Source organism: Sorex araneus, chromosome 3 (genome assembly GCF_027595985.1).
Source record: "Sorex araneus isolate mSorAra2 chromosome 3, mSorAra2.pri, whole genome shotgun sequence".
Classification (NCBI taxonomy): Eukaryota; Metazoa; Chordata; class Mammalia; order Eulipotyphla; family Soricidae; genus Sorex; species Sorex araneus.
In genome coordinates this window covers 36,695,032-36,714,846 of record NC_073304.1, presented here as the reverse complement: position 1 = coordinate 36,714,846, position 19,815 = coordinate 36,695,032, and the positions used below count along the sequence as shown (strand labels likewise).

At 40.2% G+C, this 19,815-nt stretch overlaps 1 protein-coding gene across 2 annotated transcripts in view; it reads right to left on the bottom strand.

The window, feature by feature from the left end:
- The window catches only part of PPP2R5E (protein phosphatase 2 regulatory subunit B'epsilon), a 163,428-nt gene that overhangs the window by 15,427 nt on the left and 128,186 nt on the right, over window positions 1-19,815 (bottom strand). For both annotated transcript variants that reach the window (XM_004612367.2, XM_004612366.3), the window contains exons 6-11: window positions 7,294-7,424; window positions 7,134-7,193; window positions 6,074-6,182; window positions 4,261-4,314; window positions 4,109-4,159; window positions 1,239-1,358 (exon numbers count right to left, since the gene is read on the bottom strand). In XM_004612367.2, coding sequence (XP_004612424.1) covers window positions 1,239-1,358; window positions 4,109-4,159; window positions 4,261-4,314; window positions 6,074-6,182; window positions 7,134-7,193; window positions 7,294-7,424 — 525 coding nt within the window. The remainder of the gene's footprint in view (window positions 1-1,238; window positions 1,359-4,108; window positions 4,160-4,260; window positions 4,315-6,073; window positions 6,183-7,133; window positions 7,194-7,293; window positions 7,425-19,815) is intronic.

Below are 19,815 nucleotides of genomic sequence, written 5' to 3'. Positions count from 1 at the left end.
GCTATTCTGGCAATTCCCTGGCAAATCCCACGGGGCCATGTGGTATCAGAGATAAAACTGGGATGGGCTACATGTAGGGCAGGTGCCTTAACCCCTATAGTAGCTCTCTGGCCGCCAAGCCACTTTGGACCTTTGGTGAGACAGGAAAAATAAATAAATAAACTAATTTTTTTTTTATGCCAGATCCCGATCCCACCCCACCCCCACCCTCAGCCACCCCTGTCTTACTGTATGGGTTCCACAGTGCTACATCAAGGTCTCAAAGGCTGCTCCGGTTCACCTTCTTTGTATTATCCCAGAGCAGCCACCAGGCGGCAGAGCAGTGCCATGGGAAAGTCCCCAGTTTTCACAAAAAGCAAAATGCCCAGTGACTCCACTCCCATTAACCCTGAGAGCTGGAGCAAATCATTCTCTAAGCCTAACAGCCTAACTTCTTTTGCAGTGGGAGGGGTGCCTTCCAAGCAGTGCTCTGGTGATATTCAGCTAGCCAGGCCACACCAGAGCCTAAGAATGTAGCACTGCTAAGAGCCTGCAGTGCCAAGGACCACCAGAACCACATCAGCAGTGCTGCCCAGGCTAGACCCAGTAATCCTGGGGAGAAGTAGGGGTGAGTGATGAGAAGGAGGTGTGCAATGCCAGGGATAAAGCCTGGGTCAGATGCATGCTTTGCATGTACCCCTGATTCCTGTGCCTCCCCCTGAACATTGTGCCTCTTTTTTTCTTTTAATCTAAAAAGGGTACAATATTCATAAGACATTTAGGTGTAGAAATAATGATATAAAGCATCTAGCACAGTACAGAAAATGAGTGCTCGTTTAAACTTTATCATGGTCTATAACAGACTCTCAGAACCTTTAATTCAGCAACTCAAGATCAGTTGCTTTGCCAGTCTGCATTTCATTGTTTTGGTTTTTTGATTTGGTTTTTGGCCCAAACCCAGTAGTGCACAAGGCAAATGCCTACATGCTGTACTACTGCCCCAGCTCCAGAACTTCACTGCTGACACGTGTAGAAACCCTGCTTATAGGGTGGTCCAGTGGGAATGGAGTGAGCGGAAAGAAGCCTCACAGGTGCGCCCACAGTGGGGGCTCGAGAGCAACGTGCTTACTCCAATTACTGCACCATGAAGTCAAAAGGTAGCTAGCTAGGTCCATGACATTTGTTTCAACATAAGTAAAATTTGTATGCAAGCAACACGTTATACGAGCACCCTGATTCATGCACTCATTATTACGAACCTGAAAATGGGGGCTAGATACACACTTGGCAATTTGTTTAAACAAAGGTTCTTGAATTTTAACAAATTGTGAAGGTTCAATCACATCCAATATTTCTTCCAGTTCCCCAAGGAACATGACCTGCAAGTACATGAAAAACACAAAACGTCAGGCAGCACTTCATTAAAAAATATATATATAAATAATGAGGATTAATGGTTTAAATAAAACAAAATAAAAATTGAACTAATCAGGCATTATCTCATATTAGATGTTCACTTTACAAAGAATTCACCAAAATGTTAAGAATAAGTTTCCTATGGTGCTGAAAATCTGATTTTACTTACCTTGAGAAAGGTACTCTGCACTCTTACCAATGACACAAAAAAAGACAAATATACACCGACATTGAGGTCCCCAGGGAGAAGCTGTTTCCTGTGACTCTCCCCTCCAGGTATTAACATAGCTGTCTCCCCACCTCACTCTTATTTTTTTTTTTTTTTGGCTTTTTGGGTCACACCTGGCGATGCACAGGGGTTACTCCTGGCTCTGCACTCAGGAATTACCCCTGGCCGTGCTCAGGGGACCATATGGGATGCTGGGATTTGAACCCGGGTCGGCCGCGTGCAAGGCAAACGCCCTACCCGCTGTGCTATCTCTCCAGCCCCGTCACTCTTATTTTTAAACAGTGGTGTGTAGTCCTGCTGCATGGATAACATACCAAAGTCCAGAGCGCACACACAGATTTTTATCAAATGTTTACAGCCTCTGCTATGTGCTAGGTGGGTCTCTAGGATACGCCATTAATAGAACACCGAAAGTCAGGAAGTCAGAAGAGGGCAGGTTCATCCACACAGAGGTACCAATATAAACCATCAACCATGCGAACCCATTTCTACACACACACACACACACACACACACACACACACACACACACACACACACACACACACACACACACACACACACACACACACAAACATGCACACATGCACAGAGGCAAAATGGCTCATTACTAAGCAGTGAATCTCATGGCCTGTGCAGCATACATCTCAAGAAACAAAGCTTTAGAGCCAGAGAGATTGGTAAAGCACTTGCCCCACACATGCAGGTTCATCCACACAGAGGTACCAATATAAACCATCAACCATGCGAACCCATTTCTACACACACACACACACACACACACACACACACACACACACACACACACACACACACACACACACAAACATGCACACATGCACAGAGGCAAAATGGCTCATTACTAAGCAGTGAATCTCATGGCCTGTGCAGCATACACCTCAAGAAACAAAGCTTTAGAGCCAGAGAGATTGGTAAAGCACTTGCCCCACACATGGTCAACCCAGGTTCTCTCCCTGGCACCTCCTAATGGTTCCCTAAGCCCTGTAAGAAGTGATCCCTGAATAGAGAACTAGGGGTAAGCCCTGGGCATGACTGCCTGTGACCCAAAACCCCAAAGCAAAATAAAACAGCTTTCTGATGACAAAGTGCACCCAAATCAATGGCCCAGTCATCCGCTATTGAGTATGGTGAAAAACTGAGAAATGAAAACTAGTAACTGGCTTAAGTTATGAAGAAATAATTATCTTAAAAAACTCAACTATGGGGTTGGAGCAATAGCACAGGGCACTTGCCTTGCACGGGGCCGACCTGGGTTCGATTCCCTGCATTCCTTATGGTGCCCCAAGCACCGCCAGGAGTAATTCCTGAGTGCAAGAGCCAGGAGTAACCCCTGTGCAACGTTGGGTGTGAACCAAAAAGTCAAAACACCAAAAAAAGAGAAAAAACCCTCAACTATGAATTAAAATATGATAAATGAAAATAAATTCAGATCTTGAGATGCCTGTCGGCAGCAAGGCATAGCTCAATGTTACCCAACAGGTACTAAGAAGTGAGATGATACTCAGAAATTGTATATAGTAGGATACTGGAGAACTGAAGCTGACTTGAGGATGTTTCTGTTATAGCAATATATCTGGAAACAGAGTATGTTCTTCCCCAAAGTAAAACCAACAGCTGATCTTTTTTTCTGGGCCATTTTCCACATGATTCCTGATGCTGAAGAGTATAAAATCAGTGCCCAGTGAGGTTCACCTTCGAGTTAAAGAGATGCACTCCTGCCCAACAACCACATGGCAATGCCCAGTGGATCTCAGCAAAAGTACAAATGACTGGAGATCAGAGATTTCAAGAGCCACTTGAGGACAACTGAAACTAAATGTCTGTTTAGTTTTACATATTGTAATGTTGTGCACAGTGAGATGACATCTACACTATGTGGGTATTTGGGCAGGTTGCTTTAGCATCCATCGAGAGTGACAGCAAAACCTCTGTATCAGAGAAGAAAGATACTAGGAAGGTGACAGCAAGAGAGCAGGACAGTAGGACACATGCTAGGGGCTGACTTGGGCCTTCTTAGGCCGAGCAGCATAGCGACAACAGGACTGAGGAATGAAGGAGGCAGGTTTGGGCTAGAGGACAGAACAGGGTCTAAGGTGCTTGCCTTGCACATAGCGGACCCAGATTCCAATTCCCAGCACCACATATGGTTTGCCAAACACCGCCAGGGGTCAATACTGAGCAGAGAGCCAGAGAGAGTTCCTAAGCATCACTGGGTGGGACCCCCAAAACAATGCAAAAAAAAAAAGAGGCAGGTTCTGGCTTATTGTACTCCAGGAGTCTATTTAACCACACAACCATCAATTTCATAACTAGTAAAAAAAAGAGTATTTATAGTCCTGCCTTTCAGATCCAAGGTGCAGATTAGGCATTCATTTTTAAGTATGTTTAGTATTTAGTAGCTCAGTGACTGGCACTCGGCAAAGTACTTTGGAAGCTATTAATACATGGAAATGAAGCACTTACCTCTTTTTGACTACATGTTTTGGGCCAAAATTTCATTAATCCCCTAATAACCTAAAATGTAAAAGAGAAAAACGAATGGCACTCAATTTTATATCCACTTTCATGAAAACTGGTCCTACTAAATTTTTTGAAAGGATGGGAAAAGCACTTACAGGTTCTGTGAGTGAAGGATCTTTCTCCAGAAACTGTACTATGCAATATGCCAGCTGGAAAAGGAAAAATATGAAAGGCAAAATTGGAAATTCTATATACAAAAGGTTCCAAAGACATATTAAAACTTCCTAAAAGTTTCCAGACTCTGGCTTGAAAAATTTCACATTCAATTCTCTTCAAAAATATTATGTATATAAAGAAATATATATAAAAAAGCTACTTTTTCAAGCCAAAGGTTGACATTAATAAGACTCCAGGGGGAGTTTTCTTTAAGAGTAACAGAACATGAAGTATCAAACTAATGAAAAGCAGAGATGAAATCCCACACTTGGTATATTTAGACAGAAACCAGTTACATGTTCCGCCCAGACTATGGGCTTCCCATCACTAGCATCAGCAGTACTGAGTTTTAGTTCAGAAGAGCCTCAGATGAGAAGGAGGCATTTGTAAAAAACTTTGCTCACTAACTGAAATGCAGTAAAGCAGTTTCTTGATGAGATCAAAGGATGTACTGGTATGGTTAGAATCTGAAGAAATGTGAAGAAATCTGATGCAAACTGTTGTAAGGAAGAATATTTTATTTTATTTTATTTTTTGCTTTTTGGGTTACACCGGCAATGCACAGGGGATACTCCTAGCTCTGTACTCAGGAATTACTCCTGGCGGTGCTCAGGAGACCATATGGGATGCTGGGAATCGAACCTGGGTCGACCACGTGCAAGGCAAACACCCTACCTGCAGTGCTATCACTTCAGCCCTGGGAAGAATAATTTTAAGGGCCTCAAAGGGCTACATGTGTGCTTTGCATGCAGGAGCCCCAGGTTGGATCCCTGGCATTAATTGTCTCCTGAACACTGCCAGGAGCAAGCCTTGAGCATCATGCTGGGAGTTGCCCCTAGGACTACTGGCTGTAATCCAAACCCTCATATGCCCCCAAAACTTATTTTAAATGGCCAGGAAATGCGATATCTGTTTCAAAAACTAGAGACAAGATTTATAAAGGGGATAGTAAAGATTGTTGGACAAGAAATCAACTCTTTCAAAGTATACTGATGGCATTCTAAATTAAGAACATATGGATTAATTTTTCCTTGAAACACAGAATTTCCCAACTGAAGAGGAACATTCTTCTGAAGAATTTATATTTCCATGAAACTCAAAACTTTCCCATTAAGGAGGTGGGGGAGTCAAAGGGTTGAAAAATTAAAATGAAAATGTGACTAGATCATTTCCCTACCTGCTAGTGACATGCTTATCATGCATGGCACTATTAACACAGAAATTAGAGTGGGGATAAGACATGGTACGCTTTTGAAAGAAATGAAGGCTAAAAATGGAAAGATGTAAAAACTATTAATTTATTCAATTGTAAAAGTATCTGTGTACATAAAATGAGGAAGAAATGGTAAATGAACTAGAAGAGGGAGGGGCAATACCTAGACTAACACAAACTGAGAGGAACATAGATATTTATGAACATTCAGATATGATTACAACATGTCCAAAGTACAAATGGGAAAGCCCACATACATTTTAATAATCACCACATGTTCAACATATAATTTTGTAAACTGTACAAGTCATCCAAGTGCTCTGTAAAATGTGATGACTAAACAAATGCTTTTCCCACTTAAAACAGTCCCCTGATTTTCCTAAGCATAGAAAATAATATGCAGTTTTTCATTTTCCTTGGGCAGTGTTTCACTTTAACAAGCCTTCCCCCTGCCCCCACTAAGGTAAATATCAATATCAAAGCAACATTAAGTTTTCAATTTTTATTCTGCTACCAAAAGTAATTGTGAAAAACTCTACCTGGGCATGGAAGAGTGATAAGCTCCTGACAGTGTGTAAAGGGATCAACACTTTCACCAGAAACTGTTTGTGTTCTGCCTTAAGAGGTAAAGCAAAGCCATTGATAATACTAGGAAAAAAGAAAAGAGACATGAATTAGCAATGCTATCACAACAAGTTAAGCTCAAACCTCTTAGTGAGATCAGATAAAATCTTGACTCAGTTTCTGTTTGATTCTGAACAACCCACAGCACACTGCAGTAGTATTCAAGATTGCTTATTAAGAATAAATTTGAGGAAGAAATTTAAGAGAAAATTCACTCATGATCTCCCAGCAATGGCTTCCCTTGCTCCTACGCTGAGCTAGATGGTTCCCAAAACCTTTTGAATCAGTATTTTTTCTTTCCTCGTTTCCGTCCCCCAAATGATTTGCCTGCCTTGCTCACTTATGGTTCTTCTAATTTCATCATTCCTTCTCATTCCTGAAATCTCTACTCAGACCAAAAAAAAAAAAAAAAAAGAAGAAGAAGAAGAAATTATTTATGCATACAGAACCCAGCCAATAGAAGTTCCCAAGAGAAAAATATGACTCCTGTTAGCAGGAAAGACTAAGTAATCACATCATCCAGTTACCCTGGTCTCCCTGTGTCTAGAAACCTACACAACAGCTGTCTCTTTCCAATTCATTTCACTTCAGCTAGCAGCAGCTGTTCAAGAACTACTCCTGGATACATGGCTCCTTTAAAAATGTCAATCTATAGGTAGCTTAGAAACGAGTAAGAGTAAGATGTTTGAAGTAAATGGCCTGAATGCATATAAATATATTATGTTAGTATATATATAGCAAAATAGCAATGAATAGAATGTTAGCTTTTTCCATCATTCAGGTAAAATCAGCAATGCCAAACTGTGGAACAAGAAAAGAGTATTTTGCAGTCAAATGGGAAACACACTAAGTGCAAAATAGATGACCTGATGTACATACAGCAAGAGATCTAGATGAGCATTTCCCTTTGTCACCTGAACCTGAAATTTACAGAATGGAAATCTCTTGAGTTTAGTTAGCTAAACATGTGCTTACCTTCCTAATATTTCCAGCAATTCAGCTACACCATTGAAGTGTTCTGTTTCATAAACAAACCTTTGAAGAAGTAAAAATAAGTGTTTAAATAGTTAAGGTTTACTTAAAATCTGTACAAAATCACCAACTGTGCTTCTTCTTCCTCACTCCTTCCACTTACCTTAGAAAAATATTGTTAATCTGTTTTCGGATAAATGCTCTAAGACCAAGAAACTTGCCATAAATTCTGTGTAAGACTGTTTTTAAGTAGTCCCGTTCTCTAGGGTCTTCACTGTCAAAAAGTTCCAAAAGCTGTTGTAAATGAAAGAAAGAATAACACTGAACAGATGTTTCAGAAGTTCTGGCATTCATTATTTAAAATCCTTCAATTCTATCCTCAAAAACTTAATGAGGTACCAGAGCGACAGTACAGTAATTAAGGTACTTGCCTTGTATACAACTGACCTACTCTATTCCTGGACCAAAAGTTTTCTTGAACATGTAGCTAGATGTGGCTCAAACTCGCGCGTGCGTGCGTGTGTGCGTGTGTGTGTGTGTGTGTGTGTGTTCGAGCGTGCATATTTATATGGTTGGAGAAGTAACACGGGGTCAGATGCTTGCTTTGCATGGGGCTGTGACCCTGTCAAATCCCCAACATCACAGATGGTCCTCTGAGCACCTCCAGGGGTCACTTCTGATCAGAGGGCCAGAATGGCCCCTGATCCCCATTGGCTATACTCCTTACCCTCCCCCCGCCAAACTACTGAGCTTCGATTATGTGCCAAGCACAGTGCTAGTTTAGGGAAACTATATGATGTCAGTTAAAGGGCATATTAGTAATAGTAACTGTAATAATAGATAACATACATCACATGACTGATAAGTAATCTACTTATATTAATACTCCCTATGAGCAATGTTGTAACAACTGTACAGACAAGAAAAAAATGGGGTCTAGAGATGTTAACTTTGAGATATTGACTCTACCACTTACTACCACAATCTCACAGGAAGTAAGTAAGTCGTAGAGCTAAGAACGGAACCCAGGCAATCAGCAAGCTCTTTTTTAGAGTCCATTCTCTCAACAACTACATTGGGCTACCTATATTTGGAGTTTACAGTTAACTAAGCCTTTTGCAACACCAGAGCATACAAGTTAATGAAACAACTTAAATCAGAAAAAGTATAAAAAAAGGCCCTATGATATTGGCAATGTACTCTTTCTAGATCTTGATTTTTGCTATATAGTGTGCTCATTTTGTAAATATTCATCACAGTGATTATTTGCAATTCTCTATGTATGTATACAGAGATTTCTGTCATTTATAACTTAAAAGTGAATAACTGAATCCTGGTAATACAAAAACATGTAAGTGGAAAATTGTGTATGTATATATATATATATATATATATATATATATATATACACACAATTCATATATATATGAATGTTGAAACCAACATTATTTGTAACAGCCAAAGATGAAAACAACCCAAATGTCCATCAACTAATAAATAAGCAAAATGTGATACAATGGACCATAATCCATCATTCAGAGAAATAAAAGACTGAAATTTCACCCCATAAATGCGCCTTTCAAATATGATGCTAAGCAAAAGCCACCATGCACAAAGGGTCACAGATTATCTGATCCTATTAATATGGAAATCCATATAGTTCATATGCATATGAATATATCTTAAATAGGCAAATCTATAAAGATAGGAAATTAAGAAGTATGGCAAATGAGTATGGCATTTCTTTTGAGGATGACAAAAATGTTCCACAATTATATGGTTGTGACATTATCCCACTTTGTAAGCAAGCTGAAAAACAAACACGGAGCTGTAAACTTCAAAAAGACTAATTTAATTATATCTCCATAAAGTTCTTTTTCACAAAAAAATATTTTCAGACTCAGGAAGATAGCTCAAGTGGCGGTGGAGTCCAAGGGAGCATGTTCAAAGCCCTCAGTTCCATCCCCAGGGACAGCTTTTCCCCTCACTCTCAAATTACTGGGGTGGTCCTAATGACTCCTAATTACCACCCGACTAGGTCAGTATTGCCAGAGTTGGCCCCTACAAAAATATTTTTAGATTCCTTGCTGTGCTAGATATAAAAATATTTAAAAACACCCGCATGAAAGTTTTACCATTATCTGCCAAAGCAGTTCTACGAATACTTATATTTTAATTTTCTCAACTCCCCCCCTCTTCTCCTCTCTTTCCCCCATTTATTACTTTTTATTAAGATAATTTGGTTTACAACATTTTTCATATTATTGTTTTTATACTGTAATAAAGCACTTTTTCTTTAAACAACAAAGGGCAGGTTCCTCTGACTGAAGAGAAACTTGGAGACTGGCTTGAACTTTATTGGGTTCTTCACACATCATTATTAGTGCAATAAATCAAAACTCATTATTCTAATGTTAACTTTATAGCAAACACTTCAAGAGCATATAAAGAGCATTCAAATGATCACAGACAGCCCTACTCATCCCATCCCACTCACACCCTCCCCACCCCGCCCCCCAAAGACTACTCAAGACATACTTAAGCATAATTTCAGGGGACTAGACATGAAGCCACGGTAGCCAGTCAAAGAATAACTCAGTGGGCAGTAATCTAATATAAAGATCTACTTTCAATTAATGCTTTCCTTTGAACAAAAAATGGGCTATTGACCAAAAACATGGCCCTTTGAATAATGGCAGATGTAAAAACTAAAGAATAGTCCTCAAAAACTGGCAGTGAGCTGTAATTTCTTCCAGAACAAGGTCATCAATTCATTCATTCAAAAAATAAGTATCTTAATTAACCCTAATGTCTATAAGAGCCAGTCACTGGTAAAAGTTAAAGAAACAGTATTTAGCAAGTCAGATACAACCTGCCTTTACAGATCTTGCTTTAATGAAAGATGCAAGTAAACTAACAGGATGATAAGTGGTTAAAGATACTGTAAAAATATATAGCAGAAGTATCTACTCTATTGGGGAAAAGCAGACTGATTAGGAAGGCAACTAAAGGAAATGACATCCAGATTGACCTTGAAGAAATTAGGATACAGAGGCAGGGGAAGAATGTTGTGGCAGAATCAATAACACATAACTTCTTTCACTAAAAAAAAAAAAAAACCCTATTAAAAATACCCGCCATCTCTCTCTGCCCACGTAGCCATTCCCTCAGTTAATCAGATCATCAATCTAGCTCTGTACAGGCCAGGTCCTGGCCTATTGCTGGGCATACACACATTAGTGAACAAACCTAAGACCCACAAGGAAAGCAATGAACAAGTTATTTATACATTTCCACTGGAAATAATCTAAGCATTAAAGGCATCTGCCTCTATTACAGGAGGTAAAAGTCCCCACAGGCTCAGCATCCCTTATCTACTACATGCACGAAAGATATAAGATCTCTAGCATACGCATCCCATTCTTTATTAATGGAAACAATTTACTTTTTGAGTTCTATTTTTTTAATTAGGTCTCTATTTTTAAGTGATGTAAAAGTGTAATGAGTAATTTTCAACTAACATAAAAGAAAATTTGAGGGGGCAGATTATTAGCAAGGTTTGAATTCACTAAGCTTTATGTATTACTGATTTAAAGAGTTTAGTGAAAACAAAGAGAAATCATTTAACTAGCATTTTCATTAGGCTCTCAAACAAAATGCATTACCACACCTACCTTGAATAATTTATAAAGATATATATAAATGTATAAATACATACATATGTATATCATGCCATATATGACATACATGAGAAAGAATGTGATATAAGAATAAGTTAATTTTTCTTTACAAATTACTCTTCTGTTCTACAGAACATATTTTGGATGATTTTATGAATTACAGAAGAAAGAGAACTATAATAAAAAGGCCAAGAAAAGAAGATTATAAGATGAGCTCTGATTTCCAAAACAATATAGTATGTGTTTTAGAACACTTCCCCCGACCTCCACCACTACCACTAAGAATAGCAAACAAATCTAATCCAGCATCTGTACACGCTCAAGTGGGCGGTGCGGCTTACAATGGGACAGCAGCTCATAAGCAAAGACGCTTCAGAGTTCCACAATGATCACAGAGCAAAGACAGACCTGTCCACACGCTGACTTCTAGTTCACAAAACCAGTCTTCCTAAAGCTAACAAACAGGCCTGAAAAGTAGTGATGTGGTCAAAGAAACCTCCTTTGAACGGTACAATAAATCTACAGTGAGACAAGACACGAAAAATGTAAAGGGGAGACAGATCTCCAGTGAGAATGGCAGAGTGAAACCCTTCTCTTAAAACCTCCTTGAAATAAATGGAAAGGAATAAAAAGGGAAGATCTGCACACTACAGAGAGAGCTGGAAAGCAGATCAGACAAATTTACACACTTTTCAAAGATGGAAAGTGGGTGGCAAGGAGTAACCATCTCAGGTTTCCTCTTTCTCTACTCTGCTAAGTGTTTTTCCATTCTACCAGCAGGGAGGAAAGCCAAAAAGAAACAAGTCAATTCACACCAGAGAATTCTCAAAAGGCTTAAGAACTGAAAGCACCAGATACATTTGATGGCATGGGTGCAAAAACAGCTCTGGTTGAAAGTTTGTAGAAAGAGTACCAGGACCTCCCAGATGCTTAGTCCCATTGAGCACACAAAAGATTTACAAAGTTTGGGGAAAATGAAAGAACAAGTAAGTCTCTAATCTTGGGGACAAGGTGCACAGTTAAGCAAAGCGCTTACTGAAAATAAGGGGATTAAATAAAGCTAGCATGCTGACACCTTTACCAGATCCCTCCCTGACTGTGCTCCCAAAGCTAAGGAGGCAGCCCATCAGAAGGTCCCTTAGGGGGTAACTGCTCAAGAAGAAACACCTGAGATATGCCTGAAGATGCCTAATTAAATGGTAAGATGTCTGTCACATGTGCCAGCTGTGTCTCCTCTCCACCCCAAGTTTGTCAGAACTAACATGTAACTAAGCCCATGAATGAAGTCAAGAATCACCACACAGGGCCTATATCGATAGCACAGTGGGTAGGGCGTTTGCCTTGCACACAGCCAACTCAGTTGATTCTCAGCATCTCATATGGTCCCCCCAAGCACTGCCAGGAGTAATTCCTGAGTGCATGAACCAGGAGTAACCCCTCGCAGGGTGTGACTCCCCGCCAAAAAAATCACCCATATAGTCTAACATTAAAGTTAGAGAACAAAGTTAACAATCAGAAGGAACTCAGAAGAATTAATAGCCACAATGCATTGCTGTGGGGGGGGGGGGTGGGAGGGAGAGAGGAGGGAAGAGGGGAGAGGGTAAAGACTTAAAAAATAATAATAATAATAACTAAAAAACTTACAACATACTCAGAAATAAAATGCTGTGTCCCTAAATCAAAATCTAAACGTTAGTATAGATGATAAAATGTATAAAAGAACTTTCAGAAATTAAAAATAAGGGGCCAGGATCTAGCTCAGCAGGATAGAACACCTTTGGTACAGAGATGAAAGAGAAAGAAGAGGAGAAAGGGAGGGTGGAGGAAGGAAGGGAGAGAGGAAGGGAGTAAGGGCAGGCACAATATTCAAAAATATTAAAATTCAAAAATAAAGCAAATGAAACTTTCAGGAAAATTGGACCATTAAAATGAGAAAATCTCTCCCTAAAAGTATAATCAAAACACCAAGAATGTTTAAAGCATAAGAAAGGTAAGAAAACAAGAGGGTCAATGCAGAAGATCAAAAACATGACAAATAGGTTTTCCAAATGAGCATAGAGACAAAAAAAAATTATGAGATGTGAGGAAGATGCCAAAGCACTTTTCCAGAAGGATGCAAGTTTCAGCCCACATCAGGGTCTTATATGGGTTGAAACAACAAATGAATACAGACACACTCAGATGCAGCTCTCTGTAGCTTCTGGACTCTGGGGACAACAGCAGACTTCAAAAGCTTATGGAGAGCTTTTGGACCCGGCTGCGGAAGGAGCATGATGGAAGGGCCCGAGGGAGCGCCCTCGGACCCCAAGCAGCCCACTGAACTAATTCCGGCATGGGACCAGAGACCCCACGGCGTGCTGAAGCTGTGGGACCCGGGCATCCCCCAATTCTTTTAACCTGTCTCTCTCTCAACTCCTCCCTCCTGAGCACAGCGCAGGGGCCGCGGTTTTCCTGAGCGCAAAACGGAGACGCCGAGCCTCTCTCTAGGTTTCTCCATCTTATGAGCACCATAAAAGGGTAAAAGTTTGTAGTGATGTTATTTCTGGTTGTACTTTCCCTGGACTTTATACAGAAACCCAAAACCGCGCGGCCGCTGCCGCGGCCTCGCGACTTAATGTCATCTTAGTATGAGCAATATGTAATGGTTCCTTTCTAATGGGGCGGACTTTTGTGGGAGATCCTAATAGTAAGTCTTTTGCTGAAATATTGAAGGCAATCAAAGTGGTAGCCATCTCACTAGACTGAACTAAGCTATATCCCCACGCCGGCTGAGAAGAAATTTTCTTCTTTCTCGGGAAGAAACGCGGTGTGTCATCAACTACAGTGTGATGTCCATTAAGCAAACAGACCTGGTGGCGTGGGAATGGGATATAAGGGGAAAAATTATGTACAAGGAACAGCGGGACGCTGGTGGAATCTCGAGCCGGAGCCGATACCAGCGCAAGACCTTCGGTTCCAGAGACTGCTTGCAGATACTCTACAAGTCTATCAACTAAGCCAGAGCCCCACGCCTGCTGATGACGGGAAATAACCATCCTTTTCGGTTTTTTTTTCCCTTGTCAGGCAGCGTGGCGATTACTAATAACAGGCGTGAACTCGGTGGCGCGGGGCAAGGGGGAAAAAGAAAAACTATGTAACAAACAGCGGGACTTAATATCTCTATATTCTTAGCAATGGAGAACTATCAAATGCCTCCTTGGCAATAGGACTGCTTTTCTTTTTTGGGGGAAACCCCAACAACGGTAGTGAGTTGTGTGTTGAAACATGGAATGTAATCGAAATAAGGCGTAAACGAAGTGAAACATATCATGTGCAAGGGTTGGGACTGGGGAGGTGGGAGGGGGCGGCAGGTATACTGGGGGGGTTGGTGATGGAAGATGGGCACTGGTGAAGTGAAGGGTGTTTGAGAACTGTATAACCGACATAATCCTGAGAACTATGTAACCCTCCACATGGTGATTCAATAAAATTTAAAAAAAAAAAAAAAAAAAGCTTATGGAGAAAATAAGTCACTATACAATTTAATGGGGTTTAGCTGGAGCAAGTCTCAATACCACTGGAAACTGGAGAAGAGTAGAGTAATTCCTTAAAACTTCAAAGGGACTCTGGGTTCCTTTACATGTCAAAATGTCATTTATGTAGGTAGAATAAAAATATTATTGGCAGTATGTCTCACCAGTGCCTGGCTGTCTTCCCCAGGGACCCTCGGAGGGGGTGGGCTTCAGTTTCTCTGGGTCCCGAGCAGAGCTTCCTCGGCCGAAGACCTCCGGAACCTAGCCACACCCATGCTCAAGGCCCCTCTCCACACATTCGGACAAGCCTCATGCATGAAGGTACTGGCAGAGGAACCCAGGTGTGTGGGACCCAGGGCTGAGACCACCAAGCCTACTCAGATGGAGACTGGGCCTCTTTCTCCCAGACTCCCCATTTTCCAGTAGCTAGGCGGTCACACCCAACGCACCTGGCACCGTGTAATCCCACCAACAGCTAACATCCAGAGACTATAAAACCAAGCTCCCGGAAGCGACATCTTATAGCATAGTTTTCCCTTTAGGAGAACCTGGCAAGCTATCAGTTTCCTGCCCACATGGGAGAGCCTCACAAGCTCCCCCTGGCGTACTCATATGCCAAAACCAGTAACAATGATGGGTCTCATTCCCCTGACCCTGAAAGAGCCTCCAATGCGGCACCACTGGAAAGGACAAGTAAAGAGAGGCTTCTAAAATCTCAGGGTTAGGACGAATGGAGACGTTACTGAGACCGCTCGAGAAATTCAACAATCAACGGGATGATGACGATGACGATGTCTCACAAAACTGACATCTCCATGCTTTCTTAGGAAACATCTAGAACAGCATTTCTCAACCAGGTGTCCCCTGGTGCCCCCAAAGGATATTCCAAGAACATCACAGGGAGAAATTAGATATATCCAGCATGAGACTAGGGGCCAATTGCACAGGAAAGAAACAAACTTGGAAACGGGCCACAGCTGGAAAAAAGGTTGAAAAATACTGATCTACAGAATGTATTCCATCAACATATGAGAGGGAGAAAAGGCAAGCAGAGACAGTCCAGACATCGGGCAAAGGGAAGTTCCCAAATGACCATTCTGGATACAAGCTTAGAACCTAGTATCTTAAGCCACGGCTGGCAAATCAACCACATAATGAATCCAAAGTGCTTCCAGCAGCACTCACTCACATGCTGCACTTGCTGGGTGAAAAAAGACTGAGAGTGGAGGAAAGTGTAAGAACAGCGTATCCCCATGGGGCAGAGATGTAGTTCAGCAGTAGAACACTTGCCTCACATGTTTGAGACCCTGGCTTCAATCCCTGTCCCGCAAAAATAAAGAAATACCCGGAGCTCGGCACTAGCTGATGTGGGCCATACAAAGGTATGTTTTGTGCTAAGCAGGTATGAAATCAGTGACCAATGGGGAGGAAAGCAAGCAAGTGAAAAATAAAGCAACTCTAATTAACAGGGGCTAAAAGAGAAGGTCAACAAAAGAAAAGAAATGCATTGCAGCCTAATGTGTGCCTCAGCAAAGCACAACAAGTACAGTCATACTAATGCAAACATTACAAGTGGATTTAATTAAATTTTATGACATAACTGTATTGGAAAGAGATATAATAAGAGACATACCATGGCTTATAATAGGAATAGATAAGATCCAAAATTAAAAACCAACTATTAGCAGTTTTAGGATACAATGTTAGAAATATGGAAATAAATATGCAAAACCACTAGAAATCCTGAATTATCTCTAGGGAATGAGATTCTGGGTTGGGGAAGGATAGGGTAAAACTTCTATTTTTTCATTATAAACCATGTATTAAAAATTTTAGATAGAAATTACCTTCAAAATATTTAGCAGGTCTTAATATTTAATTAAGAGCTAAGGACTTGAAACTAAATACCTGATTGTTTTCCACAACAATAAATAACTGCCCCCACCCTTTTCCATACAAAGAATCTTTAATGAATGCAAAAACCCTCAAGTAGATAATAAAATCAGTGTCTGACTTTCATTTCATCCAAACTAAAATCAGATTTCCATATTTCCAGTTTTGTTTTTAACCTTAGCTACTGTACCTGAATATTTATGTTTTCCTAATATATTCACCTTGAACAAATAACACATGTGAAGAAAAGAGCCCAGATTCAAGAACCAAGGATGAACCAATGGCAGTGTGACTTTCTAGAACCCAAAGGAGTCACTGTAGGAGATGAGGTGATGAGGCAACCCACAGGCGATCTCTCAGAAAACACAGTGGGGCCAAGAGATCTGAAGACAAGATTTCCTGTTATAAGCTGCCAGCAAGGAATTTAAACTTCAAGACCCCTATGACAATCCAGCATACAGCTTTCAAAGGTGTAAGTTGTGCAAATATGAAAAACACTGTCAACTCACAAGCTGTAATTTTCTTCCTAATTACAGATATTCTTCTCACAAACTACAGAAGTTCATTCTTTTCTCCCTCCAGCATTCACTCTCTAATGATTCAAGAAAACCTTGTGATTTAAATCTTAAAGACAAACAATTTGGCCAGCATTTCAAAAAAGGAGCTGTTGTGCTACATAATGATGCTCTTATAGTGGGCTGTAGACAGGGGCTCAGTGTACAATGAAAGCGCCATGCTCCTTGTTCAAAGATTAGTAAGAATTTCAAGACAGCAACCGCAAAGCATTAAATCAAGCTCAAGGCCCTTCTAAGCAAGGGGTATTATTCCCCTGCACAAGCTGCATGCCCAAGAAGCTGGCTATGGACACGGGAGGGAGAGCAATAAAAACCTATTTAAGGTTTTTGAGTTACAGGCTGAACAGGATGGGGTGTGGTGGTTTACTGTTAGTTGGGAAGGATAAAAATCCTGGTAGAAATGAACTCTCTAACGTTTTATTTGCTACAGACTCAAAAAGAAATATAAACATTTTAACATAGTCAAGGAACTTGTTTGAAAAATAGTCCTCTGTATTCAAGCTGAGGTGCAAGGCCTCATGAAATTTATTTTAATTTAGACCTTTTTTTTCTTTTTTAAAATGGGTTGGTTTGTGTCCAGTTCAAAGTTTTCTTGGCTTTTTAAAGCACAATAACAAAAGGTTACTTTTAAGGACTGGCTGGATGATTTGCATAATTTGCATGATAATTAAGGGAACTTCAGCTATATATAACTGCAAATGTGAAACACAAATTACTAAATAACAATCTCCAGCAGTACATATGTTTGTGGGGATACTTGGAGGGTATGTCTCTTAGCAACCACTGACTGCTTTTCAGATTTTCAAGTGGTTGAGAGCAGTCTTTAGAAATATGTTGGTAAACTGTTGCCACCATAGTCCACCCAATGTAATAATTCGAGGTTTGGCAAATCGTTTTTGGTCTAAAGGAGGAGAAGGACAGAAATCACACACCATTTTTTCCCCAACTGTCCTAAAATAAATGAAAATTACTGAGAAAAATAAAGTTGTAACATCAATCTAGGCAAGCCTACTTACATATCTATAGAAGACAGTTACCAAGCTACCGGGATGTCTAAAATCATCATTACCAAAGACACAAGTGTACCTTGTCTATCTCTGATAAATCTGAGAACGTTTGTCTGTGAAGATTTTAGACTAAATAGAAAATAAATGACTTGGGTCATGAAAAACTAGACTTAACAGGAATTACAATAAAATTGAATCAGTCAAAATCTTTTTTGAATGCTTTGTTGGGGGAGCAGTTTGGGCAATAGCTGGCAGTACTGAGGGACCATGGCGCCATGTGATGCCAGGGAGCAAACTCAGAACTTCCCCATATAAAGAATGAATTCCAACCTTTGGAGCCATCTCCCCAGTCTCTGGCTAGTCAAGTTTTTAAATAAAAAACAAGAAAGCTTTCAAAAGTAAAGGTCACAGAATGTTTTATGCAACCCAAACAAAAATCTAAATTCTAGCTTCTTTAGGGAAAAAATATATATATCAGAAGATCTAGTAACACTTAGTCCACTTACTTTTACGTGCTAAGGATCAACAGGAACAGTTTAGCAGCTGAGTTCAAGCTACCATTATTTCCATCATTCTTTTTAACCATACCCTGACCTACTTCACTATATACTATTTATGTGGTGATAGTAACAAAATGAATGTAATCCCTAGTTTTCACAGAAGAAAAACTGCAAGCTCCTGACACTAATAAATAGTCCCTTCCAAGAGTAATTAAAAGAAATCAGTCAAGAACAGACTCCAGGGACAGGGAAGACCACATGTGGTGTCTTTTAAAAGTTCCAAGAGCCATAGAAGAACCATGTTAGAATTCATAACATGCTAGGTAAGCCATAACAGACTAACACAATATGATTTCATGCTCTGAGGCTACTGAAGGAAATACTATAAAAAGTTCTTGGGGGATATGCAGGAGGTGGGGGGGGGGAAGAGGACGGCACACACATACTACTTCCAGCAGCACTTAGGGGACCATGTGGTGCCAAAGCATCAAACCCAGGGCTCCCGCATATAAAGCATGTGCTCCAGACCTTTGAGCCATATTCCCAGTCTTAGCAAAAGGTTATTTTAAACACACAGAGAAAGCTTTCTACCCAGCTTAGATTTAAAAAGAACACATACAAGTGATGAAAAGAAGAAAACACAATAAAAGAATGACACAGTCTTACAGAAATAGTCTTAGGAAAGCTAATACTCAAAATCAGCTGAGGTTTGGGAAAAATGCAAAGCAACAAAATGAGAACACAACTGTAACTGAAATTTGTTTTTTGCTAATCGTACTGATTATAATTTATACATTGTATTTCATGTAAACTTAGAGAAATATAAAATTACAGAGTGAAGTTCATCATACATAATCAGGCACTAAGAACTAACAACAATTTGGCATCTCCCTTTAACTTTTTTTTTTTTTGGCTCTTTGGGTCACACCCGGCGATGCACAGGGGTTACTCCTGGCTCTGCACTCAGGAATCACTCCTGGTAGTGCTCAGGGGTCCACATGGAATGCTGGGAATCGAACCCGGGTTGGCTGTGTGCAAGGCAAATGCCCTACCTGCTGTGTTATCACTCCAGCCCCTCCCTTCAACTTTTAATGCATATACAAAAGCTTTTCTCTAAACTATGAGACTTTGGCTGAAAATCCGTAACGTGCATGTTTTATTTTAAAAACATCATTTGCATTTGTTCATTCATTTTACGATATGAAAATCCTCTATATGAAAATCCAGTTGACCTATATAGTTTATTCAACAAACTCCCTATTGAGGAACTTTTAAATATTTAATAATTATTATCAATGATAAAATCAATATCCTTGTATATGTGTGTATATGTGTGTACATACCTATTACATATGGATCCTGTCTTAGTATCCACAGTTAACTGAATTAAGCCAATTTTAACAGCTTTCAATTTAGGGGTATGTCCTATTTTTACTTAGTATCATCACATTTACCCTTTTATTCCCAAGTCAATGAATGAAGAAACTGAAGGGTAGGCAGCAATTCAAGTGGGTAGAA